Here is a 21,593-nt window from a genome sequence, read left to right as displayed (position 1 = left end):
CTGTTAATGTTTGCTTGCAACCTATTAATGAGACTTATAGAAAGTTAAACAATAGTGCACTGGCCATATAACTGTGTATTATTGGGGGGTTGTGAACTCAGAAGAGCAAATGAGGAAATAAAGCAGGTGAACATCACAACGTCATGGCTGGGAACTTCTGCAGTAAGTTTGACAGCAGTTGTGGCTTGTACAAGCTTGGCTATGTGCATGGCTGCATGCCTTTGAAATCCTGATGTTGATAAGCCAGTGACACAGTCCATATAATACATTCACCACATTCTGCAACATCTGGTAATATGGCAGGAAATCTGCTCCTATTATGGGTTCTGACATATCAGCAATCATTAAATCCCTTGCTAGGTCACATTGCAGTCCAAGGTCAAGCTTGATATGCCGCATGCCCTATGTCATTATTGTTGAATCACTATCCACAGTCAACAAGAAGACAGTTGATGGTCACTTACTGTGTAGCTGTGTGCATGGAAACACAAAAGATCTGATCCAGTGTCCACCAGATATTTTGCCCTGACTTACAGTTGCTGATAAATAGGTGCTGCTACATAGTCCATCAATTGGTGGATGTGCCCTTTATCTGACTGCCATTGGTGTTTGGGCAAGCACATGGCACTGTAAATTTATGTGCCTGATCCTCAAATCTTCTGTGATACCAGCAGATGATAGATTGGCCAGTCCCAAAGGTTGAGGAAGAAGTAGAAGAGAGACTCCTTAAAAGCGTCCAGTAGTGGTTTCTGTCCTTGTTGTGGTCTTTATGGGTCAACAATTAACCAATCTGCTTGATCACAAATTGACCTTGGCAGTCAGAACATCATAATAGATGAGTGAAACTATTGGTGACGACAACTTGTTACATGATGCCACCACTGCGCTTAAAAAATGCGGGTGTTATCACATTGAATATCTCGTCTACTAATTCAGCAACTGTGAGCAAGGCTATGTCAGTTTGCAGTGCACTAATGGCTTTCACTAGAAGTGGTAGATCGCAGATACTCCACAACATGCATAGTAGGTTATCAGGCGCTATACCAGTACAAACTTTACTCCATAACGTCTCAAGTTTTGCGAAGGTCTTCTTTTGCCATTGTCTCTTGTGTTAAAACTTGTAAATATTTTCCTCTTGTGACATGGAGACTCTACAAATCAACTCGGTCTTCAATTTTTCATAGGCATATGTCACAGGTGGGCCTGTGATTGAATCTTCAATTTCTGTGGCAAATTTGTGGTCTAGCTGGCTTACCACAATTGCAAATTTAGTAGAGTCCTCCATAATTTCTGCATACGAAAAACTGACCTCTGCTTGTGCAAACCACAGCACCAGATTTTGCAGCCAGAAGGGTGGTAAATGCATGGCAAGCCGAGAGAGCAAAGGTACCATTCCTATCAGTGATTGCTTATGTTAAATCTTTTCTTCCAAAGTATAATGTGGCTAAATTATGTCAGGGACACCAGTTTTGGAGCTCCTACAGGGTTAGTCATCCTACAAATACTCAGGTGTGTTCTTGGAATTTACCCATAATGCAGAACATGAATTCCGATGTCCTTGAAAGGAAAAGTTGTAATTTGTGGTAAGGTCTTATGGAACCAAACTGCTGATGTCATTGGTACCTAAAGCCCTACACTACTTAATCTAGCTTAAAATAACTTATGCTATGGACAACACACACACACACACACACACATGCCCGAGGGAGGACTGGAAACTCTGACGGGGCGAGCTGCATGTACCATGACAAGGCGCCTCAGACCGTGTGGCTACCCCACACGTCTGAAAGGAAAGAACTTCATTTAACACACTAGGAAAAACACAATTAATTTTGTATGGAAATTAGGATTTCTATGCAAACTCAAAAATACTAGAAAGAATCCATCTCCAGGAACAAAAGTCATAGAAAGCCATATTAATCAAGGAGTACTAAATCAACAAAAACACAGCACCTCTGGTGAATGGCGCATGACTCCTTTGACACTTGGCATTACGTCCATCAGCTGACAGCGACTAACGATTATGTCATTACAAGGTCATCTGCTACTGGCTGTCTACACTTGATCATGAATGTTACAGTAAGTTAGAACACACGGGAGCAGCGCAAACCACGGTGACTACATTCAACCCATTGGTGCATGCTGCAATATCCATGGAATGCTTTCTCTTTTATTTCATATTTTAATATATGTTGTCTTTTTATTATATACAGAAATTGATGTTTTTCGTGTAAAATGTATCAGCTGGTTCATTTAGATTGTCTTGGATCCTATATAATATTTTCACTTCTTGATGTTCCAATGTTAATATACAATTATTATTAATATTATTTTTGATTGTTCCTATTTAAAGAGAGCATTTGAACTTGAATTCCTTTATGATGATTGTTTATGTTTTTTCTGAGCCCAAATTTTCTTCATGTGGTCACTGTGTTGTTTCTTTCACTCTGCTGTCCATTTGCATCCTGGTCTCTTCTGTGTTGTGGTGTCAAATTTATGTTTTTTGATGATGTTCCTGAATTCACTTCTATTTTCTGCATTGTTTACTGTTATGTGTGCTTGTCTGAGGTCCTCTTCAACTTCTTTTATCCATTTTGTTTTTCCCCTGCCTGAATTGATGACTTTAAGAATTCGCTTTGAAATTCTGTTTTCATTCATCCTGTGGATACGTCTGTAGAACTGCATTCTTCTTTTCCTTTTTGTATCCGTAATCTTGTCTGTGTATTTTTATAATTCTGATGTTGGTCTCTTCTTCCAGATTCCTTGCTCTTGTATTGTGCCAAAAATTTTCCTGAGAATTTTCTTTCTTGTTTCTCTATTTCTTTGATTTTAGTTTGCCCACCTATTTGTGTTGTTTCAGATGCATACAGTGCCTCTGGAAGTATGACAGTGTTGTAGTGGCCTAATTTTGCGTTAATGGATATGGACTTTTTGTTATAATAGTTCCACGTGAGTTTATATGCTTTCTGTAGTTTTTTTATTCTTTCCTCATTAGCCTTTAGGTTGGCCCCTGATGGCTGGATGATTTCTCCCAGGTACCAAAAATGTGGTACTTGTACGATTTTCCCATGGGTTGTCACAATACGCAATTTGTCTTGTGGCACTGGGTTTTCTCATAAGAAATTTTGCAGGCCAGTTCTTTGTGCAATTTCGTGTAACTTCTGTATGGTGTTAGTGGCTTCTTTTCTATTATTTGTGAGGATTGCATGTCATCTGCAAAAGCTAAACACCTCACATTGAATCTATTATCTTTTCTAATGCCAATTTGGATTCGTTTGACTTCTTTTTCCCATGTCCTGATAATTTTTTTCAAGAATGATATTAAAGAGTAATGGTGAAAGTCTGTCAACCTGTCGCACTCTAGTTTGGATTTCAAATGGTTCAGAGATACCCCCATAAATTCAACCTTGGAGACTGTGTCAGTTAATGTTTGTCAAAGGTTGTTAATATACAATACTATAATGTTTTACGCAAACCTCATTGTCTTGACCGTTAATTGGATCAACTCAGTGTATAGAGTTGAAGCAAAGAGGTGATGATCAGAAACTTAATTTTAATATGAAAGTTGTCTTGTTTAACAATGCCCATTATCTTCTTCTTAATCTCAGTGCAGTGCCTTGGGGCACATTATTACTGTGTGGTGCAAAAGGCTGTCAGATTCATTTTATCCAGTGTGTTATTTTCAATGAAAAGCCAATGGTGTTTATATTGATTCTTCAACACTTTTACTTCAGAATATCAAATGAGGTTATTCAAGCAAATATTCACAGAAAGAACACAACATACGTAATTCTCAGTACAACACCAAAACATCCTTCATAACTCACTTACTTCCAACTTCTGACTAGCCAAGAAGGACAGAGATACAGCGTACCTCAGAGACAATTTTTACATTGAATTACTTATTGATAATCTTTTATGGAGTTAGTTTTTGAGTGTTTTAATGAACAATTTAATGTCAATAACTTCAGGTATAATTACATCTTTTTTAAATCAATTCAATGTATGAAAAGTAATTCAAATTTTTGAAAATTAATAAATTTAATATTATACATATTAAAATCAATTCACATGGGCCATCATGTCATGTCCCACAATGTATTCCAAATTGTGCCATTCACACAGGCCGTCACTAAGCTGTCATGTCGCATTGTATCAAGCCTTCTCACCTGATGAAATTATGCTGTCTACCCAATGTAAGTTTCTTTATTTGAATACTATAACATTATCACTTGCTTTCAATGCTTACCTGCTCTTTAATAGTTACTCTCCATCTTATAATTCTCTCTTCATTTGCAAGTCAAAAGTGTTTTAAGAACATCACATCATCTACATGTTCTTTATTGTTTGATGAAATGTAATTAGTTTAGCTTTTGGTTTCATTTGGTCCTTGTCAAATCCAATTTACTATTTGTTTTCTTCTGAAAGGAAGTTATAGTACAAACATGTTGTTCTTCATAATTCTACTAACATATGACCTCTGCCATTTCAGTATCATAACTGAAGTTTCCCTCTGAGGGACATTCCTTGGCTTTTTCCTACTTTCAAACTGAAATCCTGCATATAACATTATAGTGAGATTTATTTCATTTAGTAGTTTCTGTAACTCTTCACAGATTTCTTCCACCTATCACTCCTCAGAATGTGAGCATAGTGATAAATAGACCCCAATGTTTCCAACTTCTGTTCACTTTTTTTTCTTTTTTAACAGGCATATCATTCTGTCCAAAATTACTTCAGTAACTACAACAATGTTTTTTTATTTTCTTGGCTTCAATAAGGTCTACTTGTGAGTCTCCTCCCTGGTCATTTCCTCTATAGTAAAGCAGACGTCTCTATTTTAATTCTAATTGGTCATTTTCTCACTGTGCATGTGATAATCTTACCATATCCTATTTTATCTTATTTAACTCCTCTTCTAACTTCATGAAACTGTCCTGGCATCCCAAAATTCTTCATTTTTTTGTCCTCAGTTAGAAAGAAATATGATCATATGAGAAATGCAAATTTTATATGTGCTTTACATGCAGTTGTCTTCTGAAGAAATGTCTGATAAAGAGAAAAAGACATTAAAATATGAGAAATTGTTGTGGTGGTAGGCATTTCATATAAACAGGTCATAAACTCATGAAAGAAATTCTTCATATGCACAATTCGAGTATCTGAAACGTCCTTAAAAAGCCAAACTCAGAGGCACTTTCAACAAGTTCTGCTCAGAAAAATGAAAGGAAGAAAGGACGTTTAGGGTTTAGTATTACATTGACAGTGAGGTTATTGGTGCTGCAGCTGAATCTTGGGCAGGGAAAGGATGGGGCAACTGGTTGTGTCTGTTTCAATTGAACCACTTTAGCATTTGTTTTAAGCAATTTACAGAGCCCACAGAAAGCCTAAATCTAAATCGCCAAGTGGACGATTTGATCCTATGTCCTTCACCACGTGAGTCCAGTTTCTCACCACAGCAACACATCTCTCCGTGCAGAAAAATAAGTTAGTATTGTCTCAAAGGCCACTTTCTCACAAATGTTTAAAAATGAGCAGCAAAATTATTGGTGGTTTTATTGTCTCCAGTTTTATACGTAGGTGTATTCAAATCTGTCAGGAAACATGACCTGAGTTTTTGTTTAACAAGTTAGTACAACATTTTAACACTTTGCCAGAAACACAATCAAAACAGCAGAATAGCTTTTTACTGACCTCATGAATTTTACAATACCCTCTAGGGACTGTATGTTTCAAACTAATGTCTGTTGGTGATGGATGCAGTATCTGCCAAACTAAATCTATCGGATCTGTTATGTGGTGGTTTGTTAGTGGGTGCAATGTTTGCTGTCATTGTTACGAAGGAATCTTTAAATGAGGTGGTCAATGATTTCATTTCCATACCATAAAATTTCATTTCTTTACCATAAACCTCTCAGAGGGATGCTATCCATCACCAAAGACTTTCATGTTCAGCAAATTTGGATATATTCATATGTTATCTTCAAGTAGCCAACTCGTAGGGGAGTGGCTTTCTGGTGTGTGATGGATTACAGCAAGCAACATATGCAACATAGTGAATTTTCCTTATATCATTCAAGCTCCATTGCTGTATCTCATGTGGCATATATGTTACAAATAGCCACAGTAGTATAAATGTTGTAGGAAATGTCTTGTAGAATGTAAATACTTTTTGATGAAGGAGACCACTCCCTCAAAAGTAGCATTGAATTGTCAGTAGGTAAACACGAAAGAAAGAAAATTGCTGGCTTTTGAGCTAGAGTAAAATATACACACATACGCACACAAATCCACATGCCTATGCCCTGTAGGGGCATAAGCGTGTTTATGCATGCATGCACGCACGTGTGTGTGTGTGTGTCACATTATTGACAAAGAAATTCATGAGAGTAAGTTTGCCACGTGGCAGTGCACTATGACCACTATGCAACATATGTTGACATAAGAATTAACTAGTGATCAGTTGGATGACAAGGTGCTGCTAAACCAAGACTGAGTGTAAGTCTTGGGAGAGTTCGCCACTCATTACAAGACAGTCACAGGTATTATGACTTGTGTCATGTAGATTTTTCACTGGAAAATATAAACATCTTCCTGTAACACAGGTGAGAACTGCTTTTCTGCATCTGACCAAACCGCTCTTGTTTATGAACACTACTTTTTTCTGCTTCAGTATCATTAACATCACTTATTGGCTCTTGACATTTTGAATTTTCTCAGTCTTTGCTGTATTTACTGTTATTTTTAATTATTTTATCTCCACACGATACTCTCTCCTCCTCTCTTGCTCATAGCAGGTAAGACATAGGACAGACTCATACTCAGTAGGAGTTGGATTAAAATCTTTGTTGGTTTTGTATGGTTTACAAAAATCAATTTGATGAAATGCTACAACAGTTCCTTCAACAGCCATGGTCAATGCCTTCCTTGCTCAATGTCCAGCTGACCTTCCTTTAGTGACCTAAATGTCAATGTCAAATAACCTAATTACTGTCCCTTGTTCTATGTTTATTAACTTACTTGTATCTCTCCCTCTTACTTGCCAGTCCCATGAACTGTCCTTTGTGGCAAGTGGCTCCTACCTTTTCTCACTTCTGGGAGCTACTTCCACTTTTTAGTTTCCTGGGCACTTTTCTCCCTGTCCTTATTCTATACAACATTCCTCCATATTTTTCTCACAATCCTACTGAACCTATCCTATTATTGACACCAGTTATGCTGTAGTATCTGAAGTGTTTTAATACCCATTAAGTTTCAACTTTCTGCTCTGAAGGATAATATTGTTTTAAAGCCTCCCAGTCATTTTTTTATACTGGCCTCACCGTCACCAGCAGTTCACCTTAAAGATAACTCATGTTATCACTTCTCAGTAATTATATGTAACACTTCCGTAAAAATGCAGCGTGCTTGGCTAAACTGTGTGTTATCTATGTGCAATCATTTGTTGATCAGATACAGTGAGCCTATAAGTAGGAAATGTATAAAGCTTTTCTCTTATATTGACAAATTCAGTTTCACTACTTTGAGTTATCAAAGATTATGGATTAATCCATTGTCTTCATAATTACGTCACATCCTGTACATTCTTTGAAAAATCATCAAATACTGTTTCGAAATTTGTTTCTTTTCTCTGACTGTAAATCTCTTTTACAAGATACCATACTCATTTTCTCAGTGAATTGCCTACAATGCAACAGGCCAGTAATCCTGTTATGTACATTAAAAAATGGCATGTGAAAGAAAAACAGGAGCTTATGTGGCACCCTGGAGGAATTCATACATGATTCAATTTTTACTTCTGTCTATTTTGTCATCATCAATTAATGATCATTTGAGAACTATTAAATGACATCCATTCACAGGAAACAAAGCTTTAACTTAATTATTTACTGTAAATATCAGAAAAGTAATTTTAACTCACTATTAAAAACTTTTTTGTCTTTACTGAAGAAGAAAGTGGTGTTTGTAGAAACAGCAAGGAGGAGAAATTTGTGGGTATTTTGTGTGAATCTTCTTTTCATCTTTTTGGTCAATACCATTACTGAAACAAGTTTGAACCTCTGAAGGCTCATAACCCAGTACATTTGTGTGTGTCCAATGTTATGCTTCAGCTGGATGGTGGAATATTTTCTAGCTCTCTTCCTTTTTTTAAACTGTATTCTTAAATTATATTACAATATTTCATTTCCCTACTTCAGCTTTTATACAAATTGTGGTTTATAATGTCTGTATTACCCCACTCTTCCCCCAGTGGTTTATGAGCAGTAATGTAGTGTGACTATTACAATAAGTTTCATTGCTTCCCAAACTGAAGCAAATAATTCTACTTTGGGGAAATGACAGTATGCTTCAATCTTCACAGAGTTCTCTCTTAATTTTCTAAACTAGCTTTAACCTGCCAGAAACAGTTTTTACTGATCTTATCACTCATTTCATTATACAATGTCAAGTGTTTAGAAGCTATTATTGATAAAAAATTATTTGCAAAATCTAAATCTTTGTTATTAGTTTTTATAAGACAACAACATAATGTTTTTCAGGAGAAAATATGGCATAAAAAATCACACACTTTTTCATGTGTACTATGGGAATTTCATGGCCACTAAATACAGAAAGAAAGTTGTCGACAGACTAACTATATTGCTGGGTAAGTAATTTCATTTGTGACATGAACATTGAACAATGAAAGGAAATTAAGAAAAGATAATAAAAATTTTGACCATGTTTCAGGTTTCAGTGGTGGCTTACTGAGTCTGTTTACGGGCTTTAGTTTCATGGCAGGTTTTGAGGTCATTTACATCTTCACATTGCAACTTATGTACGTAGGTCATCCACCAGACATGAAAGACAACAGAACTGCTACTTTCCAATGTAGAAGAAACCTAAACAAGAAATAAATGGAAAAAACAAAAGTAAAGACAACTGCAACTGGACATCAAATTTGTTAATCTTTGAACTTTGATCCATATATTGTTATTTTAAAAATGTGGTTTGAAGTATTAATATCCAGAAACTGAAAATTTTTACAATGTTATAAACAACAGTTCCACAGAATATTTAAAACATTTGCTGACTGGGAGCTGTTAAAAACTGCATCACAAAAGTAGCTTCTTTATTATTTTTTATCAGCACAGTAGATTGTTTGATGTGAATATGTTTAAAACTAATTAATAGAAATAAAACTGATAGTCACTACAATTGCTACATTATGTTCATCTTCATCTAAGTTAGATTTATCTACAATCAAGTGAATGACTCAAATATAGCCACTGCCCCCTTGTCTACGCTATTTAGGTAGGAGGCAAGAATGGGAAGTTAACATTATTGAAAATGAGTCCCTGTCTGACAAAAACTTTTAACCTATCACAGCTGATTAAGCTAGCAAATGTCTGTTACTCAATAAGAAAACATCATTACTGATCATTTTTATTTTTTGTATATATGTTTCTTATAACTATACAGTAATGACAGAACAGTCTGTGGGTGTACTGTCCTGTCAACAAATAAACTGAGAGAAGCTAAAAAATCATATATAAGCTGACTATGAATGTCAATCATCTTGTGCCGAGTAGAAACACCTGCCAGGTGTTCAAACTTGAGCTCAGTCAGTTTTAATGACACAACTTGTACCATCATACTCGAAAATTTATTTCTATGTTGTAAAGCTGGAAAATGTCCCACCCATACACTTTTCCATCCTCAATCTCTGCTAGCCCCTGTTTTGTAGCCACATAATTTTCAATCCCTATCTCCCACATCTAACCCATTTCTTAGCTCTGTTCCTTGTATTTTTTTACATATATGGACCCTGTTTTCTCAATGGTCTTCTCCCAAAATGCTCCCCCTTCTCTCTCCCCCTCATACTCTGTATTTCCATATGCAACTACTTCTGCTTGCATGAGAGTGACAATCCTCTGTCTGTCCTTCAAACCCTTTCCCTTGCTGGTCATCTCTCCCCTCAGTCTTCTCCACCCCTTTGCCTCACTTCTTCCGTGATCATCCCACCTGCATCATCCAAAGCAATATTCACTTCACACAGGCAGCTGCATTACACATTTAAGTTTTTATAATTCTGTGATCTGACGTTATTATGAAAAAAGGTTTTTCTTCCACCTGTATAAATCTGAGAGGCAACTGAATCTCACACTGTTTGGTTCAGAAACAGTAACCTATGGACATAATTTTTACCCAAAATATCATTCACCTCATGCATACATTTCTAGTTGTGCACAATTGATATACTTTTTCAAATGGATTCTTGGAGCCCCTCTACTGCTGACCTGTACTGTGTCATAAAATTTGCATGGAATTTCTACAGAATTCATGCAATCTTGTTTGATGATCATCAGCAGGTTGAGACCATCTCTAAATACGTACATTAACATTTGCCAAGAAAGAGTGATTTGACAACTGTTGTTATTTCACATTAAATATCACTCTCTTGCAATCATTCTGAATCATCATAAGTAACCACTGATCTTCACAAAATTGCCAATATAAAATTATTTGTAAGCCGATCTGTTGGGCTGCCTAGGTTGAAGACAACCTCAGCATCAATGCATCAAGGTATAAGACTTCTCCCTGGTAACTCAATGTTGTTTTAAATGGTAATCAGACAGTCTCCTTTTATACCACTGTAATTTCTTTCTTGATTAATGTATAAATAAGAGATGAACATAAGAAAAAATCCTCCCCAAACTTCGTAGATTAGCACTTTGACATCTGTTCAGTCTCAACAAAATCATCAAGGTTCCTTACCCATACCTGTTGACCGTTCGTTTACCTCTAACATGCCATATTTCAGGAAACCTAACAGAAAAACATAAGTACCACTGTGCTGTAATCATACTACACTGAAGAGGCAAAGAAACTGGTACACCTGCCTAATATTGTGTAGGGCACTCACAAGCACGCAGAAGTGCTGCAACAAGATATGGCATGGACTCAACTAATGACTGACATAGTGCTTGAGGGAACTGACACTATGAATCCTGTAGGGCTGTCCATAAATCCACAGGCGTACGAGGGGATGGGGATCTCTTCTGAACAGCACGTCGCAAGACATCCCAGATATACTCAATAACTTTCATCTCTGGAGAGTTAGGTGGCCAGCAGAAGTGTTTAAACTCAGAAGAGTGTTCCTGGGGCCACTCTGTAGCAATTCTAGATGTGTGAGGTGTTGCATTGTCCTGCTGGAATTGCTCAAGTCCATCGGAATGCACAATGGACAAGAATGGATACAGGTGATCAGACAGGATGCTTACGTATGTGTCACCTGTCAGAGTATTATCTAGACATATTGGGGGTCCCATGTCACTCCAATTGCACATACCCCACACCATTACAGAGCCTCCATCAGCTTGAATGGACCCCTGCTGACATATAGGGTTCATGAACTCATGAGGTTATCTCCATACCCATACACATCCATCCACTTGATACAACTTGAAAGGAGACTCATCTGACCAGGCAACATGTTTCCAGTCATCAAAAGTGCAATGTCGGTGTTGACGGGCTCAGGTGCGGTGTAAAGCTTTGTGTCGTGCAGTCATCAAGAATACTCGAGTCGGCCTTCGGCTCCAAAAGCCCATATTGATACTGTTTCATTGAATGGTTCACGCACTGGCACTTGTTGATAGCCCAGCACAGAAATCTGCAGCAATATGTGAAAGGGTTGCACTTCTGTCACACCGAACGATTCCCTTCAGTTGTCGTTGGTCCCGTTCTTGCAGGATCTTTTGCCAGCCGCAGCGATGACGGAGATTTGATGTTTTACCAAATTCCTGATATTCACGGAACACTCATGAAATGGTTGTATGAGGAAATCCCTACTTCATTGCTACCTCAGAGATGCTGTGCCCCATTGCTTGTGCGCCAAGTATAACACCATGTTCAAACAACTACTTGGAGATTTGTAAGTATTTATTTACAGTTCATTAAATTTTGATAACCTGCCATTGTAGCAGCAGTAACCAATCTAACAACTGTGCCAGACACTTGTTGTCCTATACAGGTGTTGCCGACCGCCGCATTGTACTCTGCCTGTTTTCTTATCTCTGTATTTGAATATGCATGCCTATACCAGTTTCTTTACTTGTACTTCTCATTTTTTCAGTAGTTGTAGATGACTAAACTGCCCTTATTTTTGGATTTAGCTTTTTTCGTGATATTTTTTTCATATTCCTGTGAATCCAAAACTAACTAGTATGTTACTGTCTGTTATCTTTCAATAATTAGTCTTGTGACAATTCTCTCTTGTCATCCATTAAGTTTTAATTTATTTATTTCTTTTTCCATGAAATGTATATGTAATAACTTACACTTCAATAAAAGTATTCCCATCCCTCCATTATTTTTCCTCTGAATCAAAAAATTGGTAATCATTTTCTACTTACCAAAATTATATAACTATTATGTTATTTACTGTCTGTCTGGTCTGGTACTGCAAATGTTTATGTGCAATTATCTAAAAGACTGCATTATCTTATTAGTCTTACATTTGGAACAAAAGGAAATACTGTTTGAAAAAGGCACCAGATGGACACGCACAAGCTCATTACTGAATGGAAAGATTGTAGCAAATGAAGATGTTTCCACAATGTGCGACCAATGAACACATAAGGTGAGAAAAGACCATCCATGGTTGCCATTGCACATTTATGCAAAACATGGTGAAACATTGTTTAACTAATATTCACAACAAAGATACGTTTTGTGACTGAATAGAAATTTGTTTCAAATGTAAAAACTTCTATGCAAATATGGGGAGAAATGAGATATATTGCAGCAAATTTTATATGAAAACAGTAATGGTTTCTGTGTGTGAATGTGTGTACTTTTGTTTGAAAAAGAGTTAGTGTTCAAAAGCTGGTGTGAATGCTGTTTTCTGTTATGTGTTTCTGTGCTCCAAGCATCGATTCACTGTAGCTGATGGTTGCCTTTCCTTATTTTACTTATACGAGAATACACCAATTTCAAAGTGATGATACCAAATAATAAGATATAATTATTTATTATAAAATACAGCTTTTTGGAGATACATATTTTTGGTCTATGTGTTTTAGAACTTTTGCAACACTCTCATAATCTTTCTTAATAACATAAATGTATAAAACAGTATACACAAACTATTTGGAGATTCATAAGTATTTATTTATAGTTCACTAAACACTAATAGGAACATGGAATATTTGATTTTTCAGTACAATATTTGAATTCAGTACAATACTGTTGTTCAATGTTGTTGTTATTCAGACACTTTTGAAATTAAGGCACTTAATTATCATTTTATCACAATAATATAGCACAAGGCACAGCATGCATAGTTGACTGTTGTGCGTATAAAGTTTTGTTCTCCTAACTTACTAACTATTTGAAGTACAGAAGCTTGTAATAAGAAACCACAAGCTGTTGGTAATTGTAATACCACATCTGTTGTCAAGAGGGTATTGCTGCATAACTCCAAGAAATTAACAAAACTATCATACAGCTTGATGATTAAAATCTGGGTGCTGCTGATGAAATTACTTTCACAATGTTACCAATTTTTGATATTTTCATATGGTTACATAAAGTATGAAGTGGGACATAACATTGAGCACAATGAATTAAAGTACTGAAACATCCTCACAAACATTTTCAGCACTATTAACATGTCTGCCTTCCCTTTTAGTCTATTGCACTGGATAAGCAGAAGTTATATTTAAGTCAACCAAAACAGTATCTTCCTAGTTTCAGTGTGGTGCATATACACACACCAAACCACTATTCTTAAATATATAGGAGTGAATGATTCACCCCTTCACTTTTCTTTTCATTATTTGTGAAAAGCCTGTCACAGCATTCCATATGAGTAGTAGACAGTATTCACTGCTTCATAATGTTAAACAATGTTTAAATGTCTTGTGTAGCATACACATATATTTTAAAGTGATGTAAATAACATACTTGAGTATCTAATCATACAAACTAAACTTTTACACCAGGTAAAAAATTTTTGTACACAAATGTGGTTACTTTTCAGTGTATTGATTATAAAATGTGATGCCTTACATGAAATAAGAAAATAAAATTACATAACGTTATTGGAATGTCAATTACAAACACTGTACTATAAAATGTTCATATTTAGATTTAAACTAAAATATCTGTCATTAAAATTATTATTAAAATTACCTATATATTCATTCTGGAAAACAAGTGTTTCTCTTGTCCTGTTCATACCACCCGGCGAATTTGTTTTGTAATAAAAGGGAACCAGGGTGATATTAAAGTCAGAGTAAGTAATATTTTAACAAATATTTATAATGTGCTTTACTTCATATCATTTGAAATATAATTTCCTTAAAAAGCAAATGTTCTAAAAGAAAATCCAGGTTGGAATGTAACAGTATTATGAAAAGGATAGTTGCTACTCACCGTATAGCACAGATGCTGAGTTACAGATAAACACAACAAAAAGACTGTCAGAAAATGAGCTTTCGGCCAACAAGGCCTTCATTGGAGATAGAACATACACACACATATTCATGAAAATGCAACTCACACACTCACACATGGCCATGGTCTCTGGCCACCGTGGCCTCAGCAGCCAGAGATTGCAATCATGTGCTTGTGAGTTTCATTTGTGTGAACGTGTATATGTATGTTCCATCTCCGAAGTCTTTTTCTTGTGCCTATCTGTGAGTCAGCATCTCCACTACATGATGAGTAGCAGCTATCCTTTCACAATATTGTTCTAATAGGAAACATTTCTTGAGAGAAGAGACCTGCGCTAACTTTAAAAATGAAGTGTTAACACATGGGAAACACATGCAAGTATAGTTGACTCATTGTTAAGTTATAAACTTATGGTAGCACACCTTGCTTTGAACAAGAATGGTTGTACTTTTTTTATGTGCATACTGATGACTTAAAACTTTCATCTTAAAGGTATTGGTCTGCATGCCCACAAATAATGTTAAATTGCTTTTACTGTTTAAAGTAAACAAAAACTCTTGTGTTTGGTATTAGCAGAATTGAAAATCAAGTATGAGGGCACAGTTTATCCTGCAGACCCAATTATGAATACTGTAAACAGGAAATTAGATATCTAGCACAAATGTCGCTATGTTAGGTGAGAGATGACTAGTTATTTCTCTAGGTAAATGGCTTTCTGTGTCACGTTAAATAAAGAATAAATAATTTATAAAATAATATGGGTCAGTAATGGTAATATCTTATCCTGGCAACAGGAAGTCTGTGACATGCACAATAATTGATCATAAAATTCTTGCCAATCTTATAGAACATTATGTCTTCTAAAACCTTTTCTCCATATAGTGTCTTTCAGATATGCTACCTCAGGCCCATTAAGAAGACTCTGAATAATGTCTTTGAATCCCAGCTGACTGGCAATTCGATATTTGACTTCAACACTAGGAGCATGTAAAATGAATTTTTTCATTTCTTGTGCCATGTCCTGTGTCACATTTGGCTCCATCTGGAATCTGAAACCAGAAAAAAAGAATATCTAGGAAAACCAAATATTCCATGGAACTAAAAAAAAAAAAAATCACACAATGACTTGTCATGAAATTCCAGAACAATAACACAAGTAACAATACATTGAATTTATACAAGCCTGCAGAAAGTCACAGAAGAAGTCATTCTGTTACTGTACAAGAGATATGTATTTTTGCTGTTAAATTACAGTCAATGGAAACAATAAAATGACATACTGCTTTGTTGTTTATCTTCCACTTAACTTGATCTTAAGGCTGTCTTTTGACCTGAGTCTTAACCACACTAAATAATTGCACATCTAACCCTTTTAATACTCAGTCTTTTTTCTTCCTTTTATTATATAAAGGAATCTCTCATAGATATTTCTCATTTTACCTACACAAGTCAGTTTTTTCTTTACCTCTCGAATAATTTCTATTTGCTCATTGAAAGAACCCATCTTTTGAAAGAAGATGCTTCTATGAGATCTAGTTTCATGCTTCACATACAAACAATTAGAGGATGGAAAATGATATTAATGATGAGGATTCTGAAATAATAACATTTATACAAAGGGGGAAAAAGAGATTATATCAAAACAGACATTGCGTTTACTTTAAAATTCTCAGCAGTGATCTAATAGCTATTACATCTGACTGATCATTTAGTCACTGTATTCATTCAACATCAAACATTTGCTGCTATGGCTATAATAAGATTCAAGTAAACTACAACATGGATTATAGCAAGGGAGTGATCCACAGAAAGGAAGACCATTTTTATGCAAATTGAAATCTAAAAAATCAGATACATTCAGGAAAAGTTGATCGACCTAAGGATGTTAAATATTGGAGCAGAGCTTTAACCTAGCTTCTGGAGGATGCCAGATATCAACCCAAATGCTTCAGCTTGCTTATCACACAGATACGTCAAAATACATAAAGATTTTCTTGGCCTTCCACATATGTAAATAAATCATGCTACTCTCCAGAAGGTAGTTAAATAGTTAATTTTCAAGTGATTGCTCTGATTAATTGTGTTTACAGGCAAAAAAGGTTAGAATTCTCCACAATATAAGTTCGGAATGAGAGCACCAATTTCCCAGTATGAAATAGTATACTGTTTAGCATAAAAAAAAGACAGCTACAATAATTTTTGGGTCATTGCCCTGATGTTGGTCACTGATCTCTAGCCAGCCTATTCACAATTCTACAGTTGACAAACAAGACCAGAAGTCTGTCTGTCTGTCTGTCTCTCTCTCTCTCTCTCTCTCTCTCTCTCTCTCTCACACACACACACACACACACACACACGCACACCAGAAGAATAAGGACTTGACTATAACTTCAAAAAAGAAAAAAGATTTGTCTGAAAGCTAGTGAAGTTGTCACTCTTGACTGTGTGCCTGTCAATGACTCAATGCATCTAATATTTGGTCTGTTGTTTCATTTACTTCTAAATTATTTACATTTTGTTAAAACTTTCTGCTGACAGGTCTTGTGTTTCATCAACTGTTAAATCAAAGTAAAATTACATTTTACAAATAAATGACATATATATGTGATGTTGGGAGTTGGGGAACCACTTATTAGAGTACCCAATGAGGGCAGAATGTTTGTTATTAATGAAGCATGTTACTATGTAAAGTGTACTTTCGCAAAACTGCTCAAAGGAGATTGGAAGTTTTGTGCTATAAAAGAATGTAAATGGTTTAATTGAGTCACAGTCTAGTGTTACTGAATTGATTTCAGTTTATTGTAACCAAGAACTGGAAACCAAAGATGTGGTCTGAGACATGTCATTGTAAAACAGCAGACACAGAAGTCAAAGGAAAGGAAGAGAACAATCTTCCACTGTCTACGCAGCCATAATTATTAAGTGATGTGACACATCTAATCATTCATCTTTACTTAAATCCACAAGAATAAAAAGCCAGCCACTGTGGCCAAGCGGTTCCTGCAACCTGGAACCACACTGCTGCTACGGCCGCAGGTTTGAATCCTGCCTAGGGCGTGGATGTGTGTGAAGTCCTTAAATTGGTTAGGGACTGATGACCTTAGATGTTATGTCCCATAGTACTTAGAGCCCTTTTTTTCTGAGAATAATAACATTGTAAAAACTGCACTTGTCTTGTCAGCCTTGAATTATCTTCTTAGTTTTCTCTGTCCTGCTGATAATTTGTGTATTGCCTCCTCTTCTAATTCAACATATCCTTGTCATTACAAGTATCTGCTTTATCTGCTATTTATTGCTTCTAAAATGTTCCTCTCTAATCTGATGTCACTATTTCAATATTAGGCACTCTTTCATAGACAAACGTTCTCCAATCATTCTCCTTTTTTTGAGAGGTAAGAAATTTATGCTGACAGGTCTAGTGTTTCATCAACTGTTATATCCTGAATCACATACCACCTGAGAAATGTTGTTGTTGTTGTTGTTGTTGTGGTCTACAGTCCAGAGACTGGTTCGATGCAGCTCTCCATGCTACTCTATCCTGTGCAAGCTTCATCATCTCCCAGTACCAACTGCAACCTCTATCCTTCTGAATCTGTTTAGTGTATTCATCTCTTGGTCTCCCTATACGATTTTTACCCTCCACGCTGCCCTCCAATACTAAATTGGTGATCCCTTGATGCCTCAGAATATGCCCTACCAACCGATCCATTCTTCTAGTCAAGTTGTGCCACAAATTTCTTTTCTCTCCAATTCTATTCAACACCTCCTCATTAGTTATGTGATCTACCCATCTAATCTTCGGCATTCTTCTATAGCACCACATTTCGAAAGCTTCTATTCTCTTCTTGTCTAAAGTATTTATTGTCCATGTTTCACTTCCATACATGGTTACACTCCATACAAATACTTTCAGAAACGACTTCCTGACACTTACATCTAAACTCGAGGTTAACAAATTTCTCTTCTTCAGAAACACTTTCCTTGCCATTGCCATTCTACATTTTATATCCTCTCTACTTTGACCATCATTAGTTATTTTGCTCCCCAAATAGCAAAACTCATTTACTACTTTAAGTGTCTCATTTCCTAATCTAATTCCCTCAGCATCACCCGACTTAATTCAACTACATTCCATTATAATTGTTTTGCTTTAGTTAATGTTCATCTTATATCCTCCTTTCAAGACACTGTCCATTCCACTCAGCTGCTCTTCCAGGTCCTTTGCTGTCTCTGACAGAATTACAATGTCATCGGTGAACCTAAAAGTTTTTATTTCTTCTCCATGGATTTTAATACCTACTCCGAATTTTTCTTTTGTTTCCTTTAGTGCTTGCTCAACATGCAGATTGAATAACATCAGGGATAGGCTACAACCCTGTCTCACTCCCTTCCCAACCACTGCTTCCCTTTCATGCCCCTTGACTCTTATAACTGCCATCTGGTTTATGTACAAATTGTAAATAGCCTATTGCTCCCTGTATTTTACCCCTGCCACCTTCAAAATTTGAAAGAGAGTATTCCAGTCAACATTGACAAAAGCTTTCTCTAAGTCTACAAACATCTACATCAACATCTACATCTACATCTACATACATACGCCGCAATCCACCATACGGTGCGTGGCGGAGGGTACCTCATACCACAACTAGCACCTTCTATCCCTGTTCCACTCCCAAACAGAATGAGGGAAAAATGACTGTCTACATGCCTCTGTACGAGCCCTAATCTCTCTTATCTTATCTTTGTGGTCTTTCCGTGAAATGTAAGTTGGCGGCAGTAAAACTGTACTGCAGTCAGCCTCAAATTCTGGTTCCCTAAATTTCCTCAGTAGCGATTCACGAAAAGAACGCCTCCTTTCCTCTAGAGACTCCCACCCGAGTTCCTGAAGCATTTTCGTAATACTCGCGTGATGATCAAACCTACCAGTAACAAATCTAGCAGCCCGCCTCTGAATTGCTTCTATGTCCTCCCTCAATCCGACCTGATAGGGATCCCAAACGCTCGAGCAGTACTGAAGAATAACTCATATTAGTGTTTTATAAGCGGTCTCCTTTACAGATGAACCACATCTTCCCAAAATTCTACCAATGAACCGAAGATGACTATCCGCCTTCCCCACAACTGCCATTACCTGCTTGTCCTACTTCACATTGCTCTGCAATGTTACGCCCAAATATTTAATCGATGTGACTCTGTCAAGCGCTACACTACTAATGGAGTATTCAAACATTACAGGATTCTTTTTCCTATTCATCTGTGTCCGCAGCTCGTGGTCGTGTGGTAGCGTTCTCGCTTCCCGCGCCCGTATTCGATTCCCGGGGGGGACAGGGATTTTCTCTGCCTCGTGATGACTGGGTGTTGTGTGATGTCCATAGGTTAGTTAGGTTTAAGTAGTTCTAAGTTCTAGGGGACTGATGACCATAGATGTTAAGTCCCATAGTGCTCAGAGCCATCTGAACCATTTTTGAACCTATTCATCTGCATTAATTTACATTTATCTATATTTAGAGTTAGCTGCCATTCTTAACACCAATCACAAATCCTGTCCAAGTTATCTTGTATCCTCCTACAGTCACTCAACGACGAGACCTTCCCGTACACCACAGCATCATCAGCTAACAGCCACACATTGCTATCTACCCTATCCAAAAGATCATTTATGTAGATAGAAAACAACAGCGGACCTGCCACACTTCCCTGGGGCACTCCAGACGATATCCTCACCTCCGATGAACACTCACCATTGAGGACAATGTACTGTGTTCTATTACTTAAGAAGTCTTCGAGCCACTCACACACTTGGGAAACAATCACATATGCTCGTACCTTAGTTAGGAGTCTGCAGTGGGGCACCGAATGAAACGCTTTCTGGAAGTCAAGGAATATGGCATCCGTCTGATACCCTTCATCCATGGTTCGCAAGATATCATGTGATAAAAGGGCGAGTTGCGTTTCACAGGAGCAATGCTTTCTAAAGCCGTGCTGAAGCATGGACAGCAACTTTACCCCCATCCATATTCACCTACTACGTTTCCTTCTCTATCTTTTCCTAATATCGAATTCCAGTCACTCATGACTATTAAATTTTCGTCTCTCTTCACTATCTGAATAATTTCTTTTATCTCATCATACATTTCATCAACCTCTTTGTCATCTGGGGAGCTAGTTGGCATATAAACTTGTACTACTGTGGTAGGCATGTGTATTGTATCTATCTTGGCCACAATAATGCGTTCACTATGCTGTTTGTAGTAGCTTACCCGCATTCCTATTTTTTTTATTCATTATTAAACCTACTCCTGCATTACCTCTATTTGATTTCGTATTTATAACAATGGATTCACATGACCAGAACTCTTGTTCCTCCTGCCACCGAACTTCACTAATTCCCACTATATCTAACTTTAACCTATCCATTTCCCTTTTTAAATTTTCTAACCTACCTGCCCGATTAAGGGATCTGACATTCCATGCTCCGACCCGTAGAATGTGTTTTCTTTCTCCTGATAACAATGTCCTCCTGAGTACCATATTTACTCGAATCTAAGCCGCGCTCGAATCTAAGCTGCACCTGAAAAATGAGACTCGAAATCAAGGAAAAAAAAATTTCCCGAATCTAAGCCACATCTGAAATTTGAGACTCGAAATTCCAAGGAGAGAAAAGTTTTAGGCCACACCTCCAAATCGAAACAAAGTTGGTCCATTGTAATATGAGACACAATTTAGTTCGAATGAATGACAATTCAGCTACAGTAGTTTGGTTCGAGTCGTAAGCTTGGCAGTTAAGCTTTACCAGGTAGCCATTGCTAGGCGTCAGGCGCTCCGTCCGTATTTATACGGGAACCCTTCCTTTTTCACATGCTTCGTCTGGTTTGAATCGATTGCTTATTTTTCTTTGATCTGATAAGTGCTGTTCTCTTTGTTGTAGGTGTTTACGTCATTCTAAGCTGAAAATGCATTATTGTACTGTGTCACGCATTGTTTGTCGCATTCTGATAATGTGTGTTTACGACCTGTCGCCGCTCGCGGCATGGCTTGCTTTTGTGCGCGCTACCGCCGCTTACGATAAAAAAAAGAGAGGAATTGTCTCATTAGCGAAACCATGGCAAGAGACTGCTATTTGTTGTTACTTACACTGTTGCTTTCTTTGATAA

General features: G+C 36.9%; 2 protein-coding genes across 2 annotated transcripts in view; one reads left to right on the top strand and one right to left on the bottom strand.

Moving 5' to 3' along the window:
- LOC126263025 (uncharacterized) overlaps positions 1-9,066 on the top strand; it is a 54,945-nt gene extending 45,879 nt beyond the window's left edge. Inside the window, exons 3-4 of the mRNA XM_049959991.1 lie at positions 8,541-8,647; positions 8,731-9,066. Of these exons, the coding sequence (XP_049815948.1) occupies positions 8,541-8,647; positions 8,731-8,897 (274 nt within the window). The 3' untranslated portion in view covers positions 8,898-9,066. The remainder of the gene's footprint in view (positions 1-8,540; positions 8,648-8,730) is intronic.
- A 3,854-nt stretch (positions 9,067-12,920) lies between these two features.
- LOC126263434 (spatacsin) overlaps positions 12,921-21,593 on the bottom strand; it is a 351,500-nt gene continuing 342,827 nt past the window's right edge. The window contains exon 35 of the mRNA XM_049960526.1: positions 12,921-15,488. Within this exon, the coding sequence (XP_049816483.1) occupies positions 15,281-15,488 (208 nt within the window). The 3' untranslated portion in view covers positions 12,921-15,280. The remainder of the gene's footprint in view (positions 15,489-21,593) is intronic.

Source organism: Schistocerca nitens, chromosome 6 (genome assembly GCF_023898315.1).
Source record: "Schistocerca nitens isolate TAMUIC-IGC-003100 chromosome 6, iqSchNite1.1, whole genome shotgun sequence".
Lineage (NCBI taxonomy): Eukaryota > Metazoa > Arthropoda > Insecta > Orthoptera > Acrididae > Schistocerca > Schistocerca nitens.
This window is presented reverse-complemented; position numbering and strand designations above follow the sequence as displayed.